This window comes from Pelodiscus sinensis, chromosome 4 (assembly GCF_049634645.1).
Source record: "Pelodiscus sinensis isolate JC-2024 chromosome 4, ASM4963464v1, whole genome shotgun sequence".
Taxonomy (NCBI): Eukaryota; Metazoa; Chordata; order Testudines; family Trionychidae; genus Pelodiscus; species Pelodiscus sinensis.
Window position 1 is genome coordinate 31,501,076 of NC_134714.1, and position 19,877 is coordinate 31,520,952.

Below are 19,877 nucleotides of genomic sequence, written 5' to 3' on the forward strand. Positions count from 1 at the left end.
GTTCCCATGTTTTCTCCTGCCTCTCTTTCTTTATGGTGGAGAAACTTTTTTGGGTTAGGGACCAGTGACCCACGGAAAAGTCAGTTGAGAACCACACAAGTGAGAAGCAAAAAAACCCTCCAAAAATCCCCAACCCTCATTGATGATGTGGCTTCCAATTGAGACACTTCACTCAGAACAGGGCTGCCTGAGAGAGGAATGGGGGTACGGGATCTGGGCAAGAGGTGGGATGTAGGAGGGGGGAAGGGTGTAAGGTCTGTATAAGAGGAAGGGTACAGGAGCAGGCCTCGAAGTAGGGTGTTTGGCTGGGGGAGGAGGTAAGAGTAAGGGAAGGTTCAGTGTGTGGCCAGGAGGGAGGGTGCAAGAGCAGGGTGGGGGTAGGATGCCTGGCCAGGGTGGGAGGTGTCTGGCTGGGTGGAGGGTGCAGGAGCAGGCTGGGGATGTAGGTTCTTTTGTCCCACAAACTTTTCATTAGCTTTAAAGAATACACGTCTTTTGTTAGGAATTTGCAGGTCTTTCATGTGGTAGGAAGACGAGTCTTACTTGTAAATACAGTAGAGTTGATTTGCAAAACACCACCTCTGTAAACACGACAGCTCATTTTTAGGGTCATGTCAGTTTTTTAGGGTCATATTTTATAAAACTTTTTTTTTCAAAACTTTTAGCTAATAAAAATGTTTCTGTGATTTTAACAATTCCAATAGAAAAAGAAATGCCTTTAGTCAAACATTTTCCTTCAGTGACATTCAAATAATGCATCACTGAAGATCTGCTGAGTTTGGCTGGATGGATTTTCATTGTCCAACCTGAGAGAAAATGCCAGAACTAAGCAAATAAGAGAAATATTGATGTTTAGGTAGAATTTTAAGAATTCCATGATCTTGTTAGAAGGAGGCAGTGTTGTCTAACAAATGGAGCATAGAACTGGGACTCTGATTATATTCCTAGCTGTGTAATTAGCTTATTGTGTGACTTTGGTAAGCCATTTCACTTTTGTGCCTCAGTTTCCCTGACTGTAAAAGGTGGACATTGACACTGATGACCTCAAATTTACTGATGAAAAGCAGTATATAAGAATCTTACAATGTATTGTATAAGAGTATTATTATTAATAATCTAAGGTGATACTAGTAGTGAAGGTAAAGATAGTTATTCTTTAGCTTAAAACCAGGTTAAAGAGAATTAGGTACAATCTCTTGCATCTAACGGAATCTTTTAATCTGAATTGGAAAATCATGGTTTGATGTGATATTCATGTTTTGGGCCCATTTCTCATATTAGTACAAGAAAACACTTCAGAGACTCAAACCATACCACTAGAAGGGAAGCTAGTCAATTACACTGGCTGGAGTAATCAAGCAATAATTTTCAGAGGGAGTGTGTGGGAATTCTGACTACATAAAGTTTAGCCCCAGTGCCTTTTGTCTCTGCTGGTTAAATAGCAAGGGATCTAATGATTAGACAAAGACAACAAGAATTCTTCATGCATTCCTGCCTCAGTGCCCCTCCATGTGCTGGAGGACTGAAAACAAAATTCTCTTTTGCCAAGGAGCTCAGTAGTGAGAGACAAATTCATTAACAGAACTGTCAAAATTTGCTTCTGCCAAAGAAGAAAATTCACTGTGGAACTGATCAGCAGAGTATCAAATTCCAGCTATGTGCTATGAAATCTAATGTGTTTTGCACCTATTTGACAATAAGTGAAAACAAACTTTTGTCTTGAAAATATGTTTACTATACAACTTTGGGATAATGCAGGCAGGTGGCTCCTCCAGTCTGGCCCTCTGTGGGCAGGGACTGCTCCAGCCAGCCAGGGATGCTGGGTTGCACTGTGGGCAGGAGGTTGCTCTGTCTGGGCCAGGGTGTCAATTAATCAGTTACTAGAGAAGCATGCCTGTAAGGCTAATGCTTTCCAGGTAACCAGTTAGCCTTTTACGTTTCTACCCCATATTTTCACATCTTTTCAGCAGGAGAACACTCGTGCCAACAAAGCACTGTTTACACTAGTACTTGCCATGGCAAAGTTTTTGTCCTTTGGAAGGGGAGTTAAGCACCTGTGAGTGACAGAAGCTTTGTCACTCATTTGTCAGTGTAGACAAAACCCCAGAGTTAGGTTACATTACTCTTTCCTAACATCACCAAAGATATCAGCTGTGGCATTAACACATTTCTGCTTTATGCCTACTAAGTATTGCTTTAAGTATGTGTTGTTTATTTAAATTGGGAGCAGAGAAAAAATGGAACATTGCACCCAAAATGGTTTCAAAAATCCCTTCCAATTCCTCTCTAGATGCTGCTGGATCCTTATGCATTCAGATTCAGTTTCCTTTTATAATGGTTCTCTAAGTGCAGAAATAACAATCCAGGGAAAGTGTTTGGATTAGGTGGTGACTGTTTCTAGAAATGTGAGTGTATATATAGATAAATAGAGAGGGAGATGCACACACATGTGCTTATTTATAGTCTTTGCTATGGCTCTGACTCCCATAATATCTGAGTGCCTCACGTGCACTCAGGATGGGAAATAGAGGTAGACAGGTTAAGGCAGGCATGTCCAAAGTCCGGCCCGCCGGCCAATTGCGGCCCGTGTTCCGGTTTAATACGGCCCCACAGGTAATTTGGCAATATCTATCTTTTATGGCCCCCAACGAATACATATGTATTGAGATGAATACATTGTAAAATCTCAGTTAATGTCAGTTGGTCTAAATCAGTTATAAATATATTTGGACACAACATGTAGACTTGGTGTTATGTTCCTGTTCATATTTTTTTAACTTAAAAGTTGACAATCTTTATTACCAATAATATGTAATGTACTTTACAATGTTCCTGACATATATTTCAGTTTCCAGGATTTTTTTTTTCATCTGGCCTTCAGATATGAAAGGCAGAGTGATTTAACACCTGTTTAGATTTGTCATCCATGTGACGAAATGAAAAGTATGCCGTTTGCAATAAACTTTGCATAAAATAGTTAATTTGCATTTAATTTTAATGGTTCAAAGAATGTCAGGCAAAATGGTCGGCCCTCACGCATGTTCACTTCATAAAATCTGGCCCTCTTTGAAAAAAGTTTGGACACCCCTGGGTTAAGGCATGTGTCTAAGGGGAGGGAGAGCTGGGTAAAGAACCTGTATCCCCTGAATCCCAGTCTAGTGCATGAACCCACAAAATGATCTCTCTATTCAGATGAGGAGAGAGACAGAAATAGTGGTGTTATTCATCCCAGCAAGTGCTAATTACTTTCATTCTAAGCCACAAAATATTTATTAATCACATGGTTTGCAGTTTATCCTATAAATGTCATCTCTGTGGTGTACTTATCATGCACCTTTGACCACTGCACATGTCCTCTGGCTACCTATCCATCTCCTCATGGCCCATTCTGGTATTCTAAGGCTCTGCTCAGCTTCAAACAGCTGATATTTTTTGAAAAATGAAACCTGCCAAAGTTACATGACCACCTGTTCTCCATCTATTGTGGAGAGTTCCCACACACCCACCAAAATTACAGTTGCACTTGTCCAAGACCCATGGTGGGAAAGATTAGTATTTAGGAAGGTGTCTGCTCTGCTCTACCTAAAAGGTCACAGCTTTTCAGTCCAGTTTCTCACAGCAGTGCAGGAGATCACTTTGGTAACTTTCTTTTCTCCTCACATCTCCCCCATTCATCCTGAAAATGTCAGACCCATGTAATAATTTAACCAATTATTTGAATTATGCAGCCATACTAGAATGGCTTACATAACTTTGGCCAACATGCTATAGCTGTAAGTCCAGAAATCTGGCAGTAACTATGGATTGGTATAGAAAGATATGATTGATTGGCTGTCCGCAGGCATCATTTGCATTCGTATTGATTAGTGCCAAGAGACCCTTACATCCGACCATAGCTATCATTTATAAGAGACCCATTGGTGTATCTCAATTGTGGGATCCACAGCCATCTTCAAAGAATGATTTATGTCTCATGTGGGATTCACCTCGTGACCTCCTTAATTGCCAATCTGTCAAAGCCTTGAAAATCAGTACAACTGTGTATTTTGAGTGATTTGATTGATTTGGATTCTTGATTGACTCTTGTTTACAATTTTCCATTTTATTTAGGAAGTCCTCCAGCAGCTGATCGTAATGCATTTACCAAATGTTTTAATGATTGGCAAAGATCCTCTTTCCGGTGAGTAGTTTGGGTGTTGTTTTTTTTCCCTTTGAGCCGTACACAACATTGTTAGTTCCATCATTTTTTTTTCTTTTGATTCTGTATGTGCAGTTTTCCAAATTAGGGCTAGTCGGGGGGATGGGGAGAAGAGCACAAATGCAGATTCTTTCTATCTCAGGTACTTGTATGACCCTTATTACCATAATATATAAGTGTGTCACAATTTTGTATGTGTATGTCTTTAACCAGACATTACCCTGTCAGGTCAAGGAGTGCTGTTATTTCTGTTTCATAGATGGAAAGACTATGTGATTTTCCCAAGGTCAACACAGAAAGTTATAGAGTGGTGAATTGACCCTGTCTCTCAAGTCCTGTGCTAACACACAAGCCACTGGCTTATCCGTTTCCTTGTGGAAGATTGGCTCTGTTCCTCTTCCCCATATGCTCCCATAACTGGGAGAAAAGCAGCAAGGGTTTTCTTAGAACTGCCCTCCTTGGGTCTCTGCTCCAGTGTGTGCCTGTCCTCTGCTCCTGCAGCACTCAGCTCAGTCATGACAGTCATGTGAATGACTGCACCAAGAACAGTGCTGTCTGAATAGCCATTTGCTGAGTAGTGGCATGATGAAAGGACTGTCACCAAGAAAGTGAGAGAAAAGGCAAAAATATGCAAGACATTGTGGAGAAAGTGCAGTGGAGGAGGCAGACGGGAGCAGGGAAAGGAGAGAATAGATGGAGGTAGGGCAACAGGACAACAGGTGGTTGACAGTCATGCCGGAGCATTTTGTTAAGGGACATCTACTCTACCACTCCCTCACAAGGAGAATATGAGTTGGGAACCACTGAGCTAATGTTTAACTTTCCCAGTTCATTGCTGGGGTTTAGCCAGAATAATGAAAATGGTCTCTCCTAGCCTGCACATATGTAAAATGGTGGTGGTGTTAGGGTCTGACTTCATGCCAAATGCCCATTTCCTTCCCTCCTTGCAAAAGCCAAGGAAGAAATGTCAGTTTTACCACAGAAGGAATATTTGATTGCCAGCACTCATTGGGAATCATGTGGTGTCACAAATATCTCATTGGAATAATAAGCATCAGCAGCAATGCTGGGGTGTTTTTGTTTTTATTTTTAGTCAGTCAATACATTTATCCTCCAGTCCACAGACCACTAATGTTTGGATGCCTGGGATCTTTGCAGTTGCGATTGCCACTTGCCAGAGAAGCCCACAAAAGGGAGTGTAATGTCTGCAGCCCCCCACTTCCCTTACAAGCTACCTGAATGGCAAGTCCCAGTACAATGAGAACAGGCACAGGGGTGTGCTGTATGCATAGAAACAGGTCAGGGTGGAGCCTTGGCTCCACCTATCCCAGACAGCAGAGATGTCCAAGAGCAAAGGGAATTAATCTGCTTTTGGCCAAGGCTAGGCTTGGGTTACTTCTTCCCTCCCTTCCAGATGTGAGTTGTGCATCAGAGGGTCATTCTTGGTCTTTCCCTGGGGCAGCTCAGCTATGAAGCCTCCCTCGCTGAGGGCAGATTGTGAAGTTGGTGTTTTTCCTTGATTTGTGTGTAGCATACTGTGTTACATGCTGCAAAAACCACCTCAAGCACTTCGGTTCTCTGGGCCTCTCTTCTTCTGAAAGTGATTATGCCCCTTTATTCATCACTTGTGAGGCCACATCTGGAGTATTGTGTCCAGTTCTAGGCCCCCCCACTACAGAAAGGATGTGGATGCATTGGAGAGGGTCCAGCGGAGGGCAACCAAAATGGTTAGGGGGCTGGAGCACATGCCCTATGAGGAGAGGCTGTGGGATTTGGGCTTATTTAGTCTGCGGAAGAGAAGAGCGAGGGCAGATTTGGTAGCAGCCTTCAACTTCCTGAAGGGAGGTTCCAAAGAGGCTGGAGAAAGTCTGTTCTCAGTAGTGACGGATGGCAGAACAAGGAGCAATGGTCTCAAGTTATGGGGGGAAACTCTAGGTTGGATAATAGGAAAAGCTATTTCACTATGAGGGTAGTGAAGCACTGGAATGGGTTATCTAGGGAGGTGGTGGAATCTCCACCCCTAGAGGTTTTTAAGTCTCGGCTTGACAGAGCCCTGGCTGGGATGATTTAGTTGGAATTGGTCCTCCTTTGGGCAGCGGGCTGGACTCGATGACTTCCTGAGGTCTCTTCCAGCCCTATGATTCTATGTAGCTATGTTGCTTTCCACCCTCTGAGGTTGCCAGTCCTCACCCTGCTCCCCTTCCTTCCTGTCTTTCTAACATACCTCCCAGAGCAACTTGGAGATTCATCTTAAGAAAAGGCTGCCTGGCCCGTCTTCCTGGCTTGATGTGAACAGCAATTAACAAAAAGCTACCACGGTGGGTTTTCCAATGCCTTCACTATGGAAGCTGTATTCAAAGCATCCTACAATGCAAACCTGTTGGGTACCTGCATTTAGATACCACTTGATACTAAACAGTGTGCCACTTTGGGAGTTGACTGTATCATTGTGCCTTTTGGTGTAGAGCTCTCTTCCCCCACTTGAAATAAGTCTCAGTCCTTTTCCCCACTTTTAAGATGCACCTGATATTTTTCTTGTCAAAAAATCTTGCTTTAAAATGCAAAAACAATAAGGTGTCCTGGGGCACCTTAGAAACTAACAGATTTGTTAGGGCATAATCTTTGTGGGTAAAACGCACTGCATCAGATGAATTGGAGTTAGTCTCTAAGGCAGGGATGGGCAAAAGGCCCTCCATGGGCTGGATCCGGTCCGCCAAGCTGGTGGATCCAGCCCGGGGCTGCCCTGCTGCTCCCGCACCCCCCAGACCAACCAGGGCCTTAGGACAGAGCAGTGTGAGAAGTCTCCTTGCCCCCACAAGAGTACATGGAGACTAGAGACACCTGCTGGCAATTTTAAAACAGCCAGCGTTTATCTCTAGCTGCCACGCGCCTTTGGTGGGTGGGAGGGAGCTTTGCACGCTGTCTCCCCCCAAGCTAATCAGAGCCTGGGGGCGGTGAACATGCAAAATCTCTCGCATCCTGTCCCCACCCTGCCAGGGGTGCGCAGCAGCTAAAGAGACACACCAGCTGTTTTAAAACTGCCAGAATGTGTCTCTAGCTGTCACGTGCTCTTGTAGGGGTGAGGAGACTTTGCGTGCTTCCCAGCCAACAGGAATTGATTGGCCCGGGAGCAGGGAGAGCATGCGAGGTCTCCTCCCGCTAGGTGCCTAGAGGGAACGGCCAGCTGTTTTAAAACAGTTGGAGTTTCTCTCTAGGAGGCGTGGCAGGGGAGGGGGGAGGCTTCTTCCACTCCCCCACCCCAGGCCAATCAGAGTGGTGGGGGGCAGGGAGAGTCCCCTGTCCCCGCCCCTTCTGCCCTGCCCCTTCCAAGGTGGCCCAGGGCCACTTTGGAAATTTCTGAAGTGGCCCTTTTTAAAAATTATTGTCCACCCCTGCTCTAAAGTGCCACAGGACTCCTCATTGTTTTAGCAGATACAATTTAACATGTCCACCCTTCTATTGCTCTAGAATGGGCACTGTTTGCCCATATTCATTACCTTCCCCATTTCTTCCGTTACAACCACTGACTTGCTCAATCTTTTCCAAGGTTTTTAGAAGGTGGATTTCAATTATGTTTTTATGGCAAGCAAAGGAACTTTAGAAGCATTCTTGCTAATATTATATAGGGGTGTACACTATTATACAGGGGTGTAGAGGCTTGGTAATACAAAAGTGGAGCGTCTTGAAGGCTGAAATTGGTGGGATAGGTGGGAAAATTTGAAGTTATTATTTAATATTTATGTTATCAAACAACCTAGTAGTCCTAGTCATGGACCAGAACCCTGCCATGGTAGATGCTGTACACAAACAGAACAAAAACACTGACCTTTAAATATAAGACAAGCAATAACAAATGGATACAGAGACATAGTCAGGGGAGTAGGAGGAGACAGCACTGGGCAGCATGACAGCGAATGGTTTCTGTACATCCGTGGCCTAGCTGTTGTTAAGCTTTATGTAGGCATCACAGTGAAGGAGTGCTTGGGAGAAGAATTTGAAGGCAGAAAATGAGGTAGTTTTGCAGATATTCATCGGGAATTCTCTCAACTGTGAGCAGCAGCTTGGGAGAAAGCATGAACGTGGTAGTTTGAAAATCGAACAAGTGGGCAATGGCAGCTCACGTCATGGGCCAGTCGAAAGTGGCAGTCAGCACCTTGGTAGTGAGTGAGAGATGATAGGTAAGGGGTGGGGTAAGGCCATGAAGGCCTTTGACAGTGAAGACAATAGGTATGTTTGATGCAATAAAGAGGGAGCCAGTGGAGGGGGCGTAAAGAAAGGGATAACACGGTCAAAGTGATAGGGTATAAGAATGATCTTTACAGCAGCATTCTGACTGGATACGGGTGAGGCATGATTGCATTTGCCATGGCCAGAGAGTAGGTTGTTGCAGTAATCAGGAAATGAGATAATGAGGGATATGTGCTTCAGTGATGCGGAATGCTAGGAAAGGCCTTAATCTCAGAGATGTCATGCAGAAAAATCTCAAAGATTTAGACGTAGCCTAGAGAGATGACTGATTCAAGGAAGAAGGAAAATGAAGTAAGGAGAGAATCTGCAACCATATCAGAAGAAGAAAGGGGGCAGGGGTAGAGAGAGGTCTGCTGCACTGGAAGTCGCCGAAGTTGGAAAGGGGGGACTTCAAAATAGAGAGATTACGGAGAGAGCAGAGCATGGCGAAGAGTCCTTTTCATGAGTGAAAGGGTTGAACCAAAACTCTGGATGTGACGAAGAGGTGAGGGTGAGGAAATGTGCAGCTGAGGGGTCAGATGAGACACCAAGGTCGAAGACAGAGTCACTGAGGATGAGTGTGGGAGACTGTCAGGAAGAGGGAGGGTTGAAATGAGAGAGGAAGGCTGATATTTGAGGCAGTTGGGTGCATAGGAAACAATAGCAACATGGAGGGGGAGAGGAAAATCAGATAGTCCCGTTCAAAAGAGGAGACAGAGTGGAAAGGGGAAGAAGGGAGATTTTGGAAGTGACAGAATCGCTTATCGATTAGCCAAGGAGCTGTTAACATCATCTGATGATGTGTGTGGGGGGGGGGGGGAGGGAGAGCACCATGGAGCTGATGCTGGGGGAACCATTTTTTAAGCTGGCTTCCCCAGCACTGGCTCCTGCCTGCTCCCGCCACCCTCTCCTCCCCCTGCTGTCTCTGTAGGAAGCAGCAAGGGGGGATCTATGGAGCCAGCACAAGCAGCGAGCCTGCCTGAAAGCTGTCTTCCTGCATGTATCCACTCCAGCCTACCCCCCTCACTATCTGCACTGCTTCCTCTCTAGCGGAGGCAATAGTGCAGGTGGGATGAGGTGATCCAGTACTCATGGGGAGCCTCACAGACACCAGCTCTCACTTCTTCCCACTTGCTGCCTCTGATTCAGAGGCAGCAGGGCGAGCGGGGGGCGAGGCATTGTGTGTAGTTGACAAGATTAACCAATAAGCCTGGTCTTATCAGTGAATTGTGTAGTTGACTACACGTTGACATCCTTAATATACACTATGGCTGTCTTTTTTATAATTTCCTCTTTGTAGCAAGTTGTGTGTATGTGCACACACACACACGTGTACACTTAGTGATGAGCGACTTCTGGGCCAGATGTGGCCCATTGGGGTTCCACCTGTGGCCCATGGGTGCCCTGTCTACCACGCTTTCCCATGTGCCTCTTGTGCACTGGGGCACTAGGACTGCTCTTCAAGCTCTGGGAGGATGGCGGAGGAGCAGGGATAGAGAATGAATCAGCAGATCCATGGTGCTCCCAGAGTACTGGGAGTGAGGGGGCGAAGTAGGAAGTGCAGGGCTCCAGTGTACAAGTGTCTTGGGGGAAGGAGGCAGGGAGGGGGTGTGCAGGCCAGAGGTGGAACCCCAGTGGGCCGCGGGTCACAGGTTGCCCACTACTGGCAATGATGCAGCCCACTGAGATGAAAGAGGGCTACTCTTGTGGCCCACTCACTAGTGTTGGTTGCCCATTGCTGTACTCCTACTTCAAAAACTGATGTAAAATAACATTTTGAAACATGACCTTTTTTTAAAAATTGAGCCTTTCAGGGTCTTCAGCTTTGCTGCTTCTTCCAGAAGAGTAAAAAAGTAACTTAATGTGCTAGATGTACAGCTCATTTCCGTCCTCTTGAAACATTTTGCAGGTTCTGTGCATTTTTCAAATTAAAGGCCATTAAGTCCTTGAACGAGAGTGAGCCAAAAGTCCCTGATAATAAATGTCTAGAAAATGTTTTTTATTATAATCATAAAAGATTTAATCTCCCACTGGTATATTTTTTCATGCCTGATTTCCTTCCTTATTTTGTTTCATAACTGTCTAGGGAGACAAAGGCTTGTAAAATATGTAGTACAGTTTTTCCCTGTTAATACCAATACACTGCTGTTAAAATGTTAACTGTACAGTTCTGGTTTATGTAATTTGTGCCTCTGTTCTGACTGGAAGAAATAGGTGCTGGAGTGTTTTCCCACTTTTTCACCTGCTCCAACGTCTGCTGGATGTTAATCTCTGCCACACAAACACATTATAGCTCTGTTTTCTCCTGAGGAAATTTTATACAGAATAGGAATGTGAATAAATAAAAAATGTACCAACTCATAATCTACCATTTCTATGCTTGCATGTTCTCTTTCCTCTCTTAGGTTTCTTCTCCTGCCCCTTCCTCACGACCCCCATTTATATCTCTTCTTTTCTCTTTACCTTTATCCTCCTTTTTGTTGTTGTCTCCTAATCTCCTTCCCCGCCTTCCCCCACCATCCCACCATCTGTTTCTCACCCTCCCTCTCCTGAGAAAACATGGGGCTGTTCTGGGCCCACATCACAGAAAGAGGCTCCCAGAGCCTCTTTTTTTTTTCATAAAAGCCTAAAGGCCTTTTCCCACTGTTGGGAGCAGATGGCCTCTCTGCAAATCCTCAGGTCACTGGCTGCCTTGCTGGCTCAGAAACCTAGCGTAGGATCAGCTGCCCTGGAATTTTCAACAAGGTGAAAAATGCTGTTGTATTGAATTTAGAGCCCTTCTCTTTGGTTGCTGGTGCAAGTCCGCTCCAGGCCAGTGGATGGTTGGCCCACACGTATGAGTGCATACATCTCAGTTCTGTTCCCAGCAGCCAGTATCCACATTGCAGTGTGGCACTCTTCCTGGCAATCTCAGCAGGGATCCCAAGGTCTGCATTGATCTGGGCACTGCCGCCTTAACCATTTAGTCCAGTGTTGAGACATTTTGGTAAGCAGCCTAGGGATGCATGTCTGTGACTGCTCATGCTGTGCCTTTCCTATGGATATATCTGTTTTATCAGCATGGTCCCTTATGGCTTCACCACCTCATTACGTTAATTCAAATCAATTCTTTGAAAAGTACTGCCAGGTTGTGAGGTGGAGAGGACAATAGCTGTTTTTGTTCAATGATTATTGTATCCAAAATGTACATGGTACTGTACGTAAGTCTCACATCTGTGTCTGAGTACATGGTACTGTACCGTTTTAGTTCCAGTCAATGATTAGCTGTGTAACCTGGGGCAAACCACTTATCTTTTTTGTGCCTCACTTTCCCTGTCAGTGAAATGGGAAAAGCTCCAAGAACTAAATGTATTTCTTGAAAACACATTGTCTTTAAAACATTTGTGCAGTCAGTAAAGTATAAACTGTTAATATACATCATGACCTTCAGTGTGTGTAGCAGAGGTGCATTACACAACATCAGATATTTAAAATGTTCAGCAAAAACTCTGCTTTGGAACACTTCTGACAGCAAAGGGTTCTGTGAGAGCTAGCTATTACTCTAGAATCTTCCTCTTGATTTCTCCTTCCTTCCCCTAAACTCTAGCTTTGCCTTCACTGCCAAAAAAAAAAAGTCACGTATTTATTGCAAGATAATTAAAGCTGCCCTGCTGTAAAATCCTATTGAAGACAGGGCACTTTTAGTTTTTACCACAAAGTAAACTAAGCAAGTTCTAACACTGACCTCACTCAGCCACTTCATAGAATCACAGAATACTAGGACTGGAAGGGACCTCGAGAGGTCATCTAGTCCAGTCCCCTGCCCCCTGGCAGGACCAAATAATATCTAAACCATCCCTGATAGACATTTATCTAACTTACTCTTAAATATCTCCAGAGATGGGGATTCCACTGGGCAATTTATTCCAGTGTTTAACTACCCTGACAGTTACGAACATTTTCCTAATATCCAACCTAAACCTCCCTTGCTGCAGTTTAAGCCCATTGCTTCTTGTTCTATCCTCAGAGGCCAAGATGAACAAGTTTTCTCCCTCCTCCTTATGACACCCTTTTAGATAGCTGGAAACGGCTATCATGTCCCCCCTCAGTCTTCTCTTTTCTAAACTAAACAAACACAATTCTTTCAGCCTTCCTTCATAGGTCATGTTCTCTAGACCTTAATCATTCTTGTTGCTCTTCTCTGGATCCTCTCTGATTTCGTAGCAAAAACAAAAAGTGCCTTGACTTCCTGAGATCTTACAGTGAGATTTCTATCATTTCTGTCAAACAAATCTCTTTGTAGTGATAACTAGGGGTATAAAATCCTGATTAAACAGTTAGCCACTTAAATGTAAAGTTAACTAACCTACTAATTAATCGATTAAGTGGGATCCCAGGTGGGTGACCACTTCAACTTGGCTGGAGCAGCCTCCGGACTGCAGAGCTCCCATGCCCAGCCCTGTGTGGGGCTGGCTTCAGGTCTGGCCTTACCATGAGGGGAACTGAGGCGGCTGCCTTAGGTGCCAGCCTGTGGGGGGGGCACCACTAGGACCCAGATTGTAGAAAATTGTGTCTGCTGCTGGTGCATATGTATTCTCTTTGCATGAGAGGAATAGAACAGGAAGAAGGCAGAATTGAGACCTTTCAAAGTTTTGGCCCAAGCGAGGGGGGAATGGGGGCATCATTTGAGTTCCCTGCCTCAGGTGCCAAAATGTTGTGGATTCTATGCTGGGGCTGGACCTACCGCAAGCTCCTTGCCTCAGCCCATGGCAGGCTGTGGGTGGGCTTGCTCCTGGCCACCAGTAAACTGTACCTGGTTAGCATCACCCAGTAAGGTGTATCATAGGCAGGAGTGGAGAGCAGAGGGAGAGAGGTGGAAGGTAGGAGCCGGTGCTTGTGGGGAGCTGGCTTTTAAGTCAGCTTTCTGGGGACAGGTGGCTCCACGGGACCCAGCATGGAAACACATAGCTGCTGAAAATTTCAGCAATTACACATTTACCAAATAAATCCATTTTAACATCCCTAATACAGGATCAACTGCTTCACCTAAGACAGCACTTGGCATGTAGTAAGACTGAGCAGCATTGGGTGGGAGGATGGAGAAAGGTGTTTGTGGATTTAAAAAAAAAATATTTAAAAGTTCATCAACTTAAAAAGCACATGTCTCCGAATTAAAAAGTCAGTCAGTTTTACAAAGGATACAACAGGATAGAGAAAAAAAATTAGGAATATTTGTTTGTAAAGACACAAACGTTGGAAACTCTACCTAGAAGCAGAAATATTGCCTGAAAATACTTTTAACTCTGATTATTTTTGGTGCTGGTCATATCCATCAGATTCATTTGTGGAAACTGTGGATTATGTGTACAGGCAGTCCCCGGGTTACGTACAAGATAGGGACTATATAGGTTTGTTCTTAAGTTGAATTTGTATGTAAGTCGGAACTGGCTCCAGATTCAGCTGCTGCCACTGAAACTGACCAGGGGCTGACTACAGGAAGCCGGAGGCAGAGTTGCTCTGCCCCCAGCTTCCTGGAATCAGCCTGATCAGTTTCAACAGCTGCTGAATCTGGAGCCTGGGACAGAACAGCTGGGGCGCTGCCCGGTTGGTTCCCACAGGACCAACCCGGCAGCACCCCAGCTGCTCTACCCGAGGCGTCCAGCAACAAAAGCCTGGTCTGCTGGGGGGGGGCGGGCGCACTAGCTGCGCCCCCTCCCCCCCAGCAGACCAGGGAGACCTGAGCAAATCCACACAGGCGGAGGGACCCCGCTGCCCGTGCGGCTTTGCTCCTGTCTCCCTGGGGTGCTGGGGGGAGTTCCCCCCAGCACACCAGGGAGACCCGAGCAAAGCCGCACAGACGGAGGGACCCTGCCGCCTGTGTGGCTTTGCTCCTTTGCCCCCGAGCAAAGCCGCTTAGGCGGCGGGATGCCGCCTGGGCAGCTTTGCTCCTGTCTCCCTGGTCTGCTGGGGGAGTCCAGCAAAGCTGCTGGGGGGGTCCAGCAAAGCTGCTGGACCCCCCCCAGCAGACCAGGGACACCCGAGCAAAGCCGCTACCTGGGCGGCTTTGCTCCTGTCCCCCTGGGCGGCTTTGCTCGGGTGTCCCTGGTCTGCTGGGGGATCCAGCGGCTTTGCTGGACTCCCCCAGCAGACCAGGGGGACGAGCAAAGCCGCCCAGGCGGCGGGGGTCCCGCTGCCTGGGCGGCTTTGCTCCCGGGCAAACAAGCAAAGCCACCCAGGCGGCGGCTTTGCTCAGGTGTCCCTTGTCTGCTGGGGGGGTCCAGTGGCTTTGCTGGACCCCCCCAGCAGACCAGGGAGACCGGGAGAAACTTTTCTCGCCCCGGAGGACACGGGTGGCGACCCGCCGCCCGTGAGCTCCGGGACGAGAAAAGCCCCGTTCGTGAGTGCGGATCCGACGTAAGTCAGATCTGCGTAAGTCGGGGACTGCCTGTATTTGAAAAAAAAACAGTTGTACAAAAGAGAGGGAGTCATGAATAGTGTAGCACCTTGTTTTTATGTAGGAAGGATGTTAACACTTTTTTGGAAAATAGGTTTTAAATAGCCTGAAGGGAAATATGAAAATACCTGAAGGATAGCTTGTGGTCTGGCAGAGTTTACTTGAGTATGTTTTCTTGGAAGAGGAGATTTCTACTTATGGAGCCCCACTGATAAATCAAATCTCATACAAATCAGGCACTTAGAATTTGTGTGAAGCACTCTTGAAAAAACATTTTTCTTCTTGAATAGATTCATATAAAATATTTGGGTTTTTGTCTTCAGGCTTGTGATGGAAAATTTAGCTAACAAAAAATGCGTCATTTAGATACTTCAAGGCCTTTGTTAAAATAGGGAGGAAAAAAACCCTCCAGAATAATCCTTTCATTAGCGCTCTTCCCCTGTTTTAACAGTAACATTGGTTGGTCTGCATTGCAAGATGCTCAGGTTGAAACTCAACCTGCTTGCTAATTTAGGTCAGTGTGCCTTCTTTGTTAATCTGAAATGGTGGGTTAGCATAATTGATTAATCAGTTTCACTCCAGTTCTCTACTTTCAGTCCTGCAAATGCATGTAACTTACTCCACAGCACAGCCTTAAAAGGGTATGGTGCATGTTCGTGTATTAATACAGTTGCACACAAAAATCTCTCAGTGAACAGGACATTTCTGACCTTTGCCTGTATATAGATATGAACAATCGAACACCCAAGTAGAGAGGTGCAGAATGTGAAAATGTTTATCTTGCTGTTACACAGTGTGTGAAGAGTGCATACATTTACAGATTGGTATGAGAGAGAAAACTATGCATTGCCTATTTTTTCCCATGGTTTGTGTCAGGCATTTCCTGGATGCTTCATTTTAAATCTTAACTTACCTCCATTTTTTTAACAGCAACTTTAATTATGCCTGAACCTCTTGTTCTTCTAATTTCCTCATCCCTTATCTTTAATATGTATAACTTTTTTTTATTGCTCCCCAACGAGGAAGTAAGAGTCAAACTTTAATTTTGCTGAGACAGGATCTGAACTTGGTGAAAAGCCACAACAGTTTCTCTTTCGTAGTATTCTTTTTCTTCACCTATGAATGGGAACAATACCTGCTGGTTTCTTGGTCACAGGAAGATTCCCTGCAGTAGCAAACTGCTTAGGCCACTTCTCCCCTCCAGATCCATGAACTGAATAGTCTCCTTTCCATGCTGCCCATTTCTTTTGTCTTAGCACATGGAGCATTCACTTGAACGTGTGTACACTGCCTGCAGAATAGATACAAAACCCATCGCTGAAGCATGCCACTCTGGGAGAGAGAATGAATTTAAGCACAAACTAGTATTCTTCTGCATTCACATTTTAACTGGTGGGGAAGTGATATGGTGATTACTTTTAAAATCTGTAATTTGGATTGTCAGAGGGTCTTTCCTTATAAAATCTATCCCTTCCCCAAGCTTGTTCTGTATTTTCTCTTCATGAGAAGGAGAGATCAAGGCTGGTGCATGTACCATGGAATGCCTGTACCATGAAATGCCTGATTGCTTTATTAGGATCCATTAAGTTAATCTATTACAACCATTTTGCTACACTGAAATCACGTTAAACTTATCTAGGCTTGTATGTGTATGTATAAAAGCACTAAGTTATTTCTCAAACCCAAAAGGGTTTGCTTTGTTTTATACAGGTATTTTTCGTAACTCATGTTGAGCATGTGGACTGATTTGCTTCTTTTCTTTCAATGTAGGTAAAAGTATGGATGAAATTAAGAAGATGTTGCTGTTGGTGTTGGGCTGTGCTGTACAGGTGAACATGCTTATGGAACTGCAAAATATTTTAATGTGTCATTTGAATCTGATTTCAATGCTTGCACTTATTATTTTTGTAGCACTTAAAAGTGCCAATCGGTGATCCAAGTTCTATTATGCTAAGTGCTATATGAACAAATCCCCGTTCCCAGACAGTTTGTGGTCTAGAATTATAAGACACAACAGGTGGATGAAACAGAAATACAAGGGGAAAGGAGAGGGCAGTAAAATGAGCAAATTTTGCATAATAAACTTATAGCCTCAGTTTGCCACCTGCCTTGCCACTGTTTGAACCTGTGCTTTGATAATTAGTCAATCCAAATGGTTGGCATGCAGTAATTTCTGCAGAATGTGAGTTTGAACAATTTCCTTAATCTAATGATTATTACAGATTGGTTGTTTGGTCTTAAAATATGTAGGAATATAGTGAAGTACATGAGTGCAAAAAGAATAGATAAACCGACATCTAATCACTGTCTTCTAAAGAATCTTACTCAACTGCACCTTTCATTTTCATATTATGTATAAATAGAAACTCCTAAATGAATGGGAATTTTCTGTGGCTGCGTGAGGGTTTTATGCTGTGTTGTTAAACCAAATAGACAACCAATATGCATGGGTAAATTGTCCTTAAACTCATGACAGTTAACCAAATAAAGGGATCAGTGTCCTGCACACCAGAGCTCTGTGTTTGGTATTCCACTGGAAACTGTCATAACCGACAATAGGAATTTTGCAGGCTAGTCTTTGGTTATAATTGACCTTGTTTGTGTGCCTGTCTAATGTTCTTGTCATGCTTTAGGACATTCTCCTTGCCCAGTTATGTCAAGTCAATTATGTCAGAGTGGTGCTCTCTTCATTTGGCTGTTCAGAACTTTATACTTACTAACACATTTTAACACAAACAATAAAAGTTATGATTCGGTAAGGAGTTGGAGCTGAAGAGCCTCAATTCCCTTTTAAAGACCTGTACTCCTTCCACTCAGAACTGGGCCAAAACCTGCACAGTATATAAGAGAATCAACAGAAAGCAATGAAATGTTCAACTTCTCTGTTTCTTCAGTCTAGAGATTCTGACAGCTTGAGGTCCCAAATTTACACTGGCTGTCATTTTATGGCCTTTTGTTTTTAAAATTTATATAGTTAATTTGATAGAAATAGACTTGTGAAGCTATGTAATTAAAATGTCATTTATTTTTCATTAAATATTTTCCACTGTGGCATTCTACTAAAGACATATTTAATTAGAGCCCAAGAACCAAAAAATGAAGCCCTTGTGAGCAGAATCAAAAGCAGACCAACTGATCTGTTGTCATTGCTCAAAATGAGCAAAATGCAAAAAGTGATCAGATAGTTTAAATGATATAAAGTTAGGGCCAAATCCACAGCTGGTTTATGTAGGTGTAGCTCCTTTGAAATCAGTGGAACTTTGCTCATTTACATACGCTGTGGGTCCTTGATTTTCTGCTTGTGGGGCCTGTGTTTTTATTGTTTTATTTTTTTTCTTTTACATTTAACTTAGCCTGAAGTTAAAAACTTTTGGCAGGATTCAGTCACCTTTACTCTCACGGCATAGTCATTTACTCCTCAGTTAGTTCAGTGATCTTGTAGAGCATGTACACACAGTAAGGCGTTAGCTACTCAGTGTAAGCATGAGAGGGTTTGGCCCTTGGGCTATGTCTAGACCACATAGAAAAGTTGGAAGAAGATATGCAAATTGTGAATCACAATTTGAATATCTTTTTCCGCTTTTCTTTCAAAAGAGGCTGTTCTGAAATTTGGCATGTCTGCCCGGTGCCAAATTTCAGAAAAACCTTCTCTTTCAACATATCCCTTATGCTTCATAGAACAAGGTTTACGGGGATGGCAAAAGAGCATGTCTACTTTTTTCAGAAAAGCGGGCACGTTCCTTGGACACGGCATTGCGTTTCCGGCATACCAGAGGTATCCCGGAAAAGCGTTGCAGTCTAGACTTAGCCTTAGTGTCGCAAGTGTCCTATTAGCTGTGCAGAGGTGTTCAAAGAAAATAACAAAGAAAGAGAGCTATGCTCCCATTTTCAAATGAAGTGTGCCTTTGTTTTCTTGTTTGTTTGCAGTGTGAAAGAAAGGAAGAGTTTATTGAAAGAATAAAACAACTGGATATTGAGACTCAAGCTGCAATTGTTTCACACATTCAGGAAGTAAGTTCTCAGCACTTAAAGCTTTCTTTCTTTTTTCCTTTCTCCTGTGGGTTCAATAGTATTGTTTATTTTGCTTTGTAATACCACAGCTTAACTTTTCTTAGTGGCACTAATGGGTTTAACACAGAGAAATGTATATTAGGCTTGGAGGTGTGGTTTCCAGCTTGCATAGACATACCCAGGCTAAAAATATCCTGGATAGCATGGGGGGCAACTTCAGCTATTTGCCGAATATGTGCCCATCTGAACCCATTAGGTACGTGGTAGCCCAAGCCACATTCTCTTGCTACTCCATCTATGCTGCCTTTTTACTATGCTAGCTTGAACAGAGCTAGCTCAGGTATGTCTCTGTGAGCTGGGGATCACTATTTCCTAGCTTACAAGTAGATACACCCTCTTAAGTGCAAACAAATTAAAGGGTAAAGATTACTAGGTGGTGGAAACGTAACTGGCGTCATCACTGCTCAGAGCGGCAGTCATAAATGTCGTAACTGCCAAGCACTGGCTCAGACTGATAGTAGTTTTAGAAAACTACACAAAAGAGGCTTCAGGTAAAATTTCCAAAAGCACTTCAGTTATTTAGTAGCATGAGTATTATTTCAAAAGTTACTTGGAGCTTAACTCCCATTAAAAGACCAGAGGCACTTTTGAAATTGGGATTTAAGCACCCACAAAATTTAACTGCTTTTGAAAATACTATCAATGGTGAAAAAATTATTTTAGTCTTTTTAAAATGGTATAATTTGGTGACAATTGTCTGCTGGATTCCAAATCCTTCTTTAAAAGAAAATAATGTTTGCTCGAACAGCAGCTGTCATCCCACTTCCCTGAGTTCAGGTGAAGCTTTCCTCAAATGCCCTCCGCCTGACAGGCCTCAGTATAAAATGCACATTCTCTCAGGGTGTGCTGGCTTCATCTCATGCAAAGGCAAACAAAACAAAAGTAGGACAGGCAGATGGGGAACACTTCCTGTTAGAAGATGTTGATAATAGCTTTTTCATATATTTT

At 44.0% G+C, this 19,877-nt stretch overlaps 1 protein-coding gene across 6 annotated transcripts in view; it reads left to right on the forward strand.

Moving 5' to 3' along the window:
* The window catches only part of CCDC88C (coiled-coil domain containing 88C), a 147,288-nt gene that overhangs the window by 53,275 nt on the left and 74,136 nt on the right, over nucleotides 1–19,877 (forward strand). For 4 of the 6 annotated variants that reach the window (XM_075926709.1, XM_075926710.1, XM_075926711.1 and 1 more), the window contains exons 4-6: nucleotides 4,111–4,180; nucleotides 16,629–16,687; nucleotides 18,786–18,869. In XM_075926709.1, coding sequence (XP_075782824.1) covers nucleotides 4,111–4,180; nucleotides 16,629–16,687; nucleotides 18,786–18,869 — 213 coding nt within the window. Of the gene's footprint in view, nucleotides 1–4,110; nucleotides 4,181–6,429; nucleotides 6,517–16,628; nucleotides 16,688–18,785; nucleotides 18,870–19,877 lie in introns of all 6 variants that reach the window. The other 2 variants (XM_075926712.1, XM_075926713.1) reach the window with 2 other exon arrangements.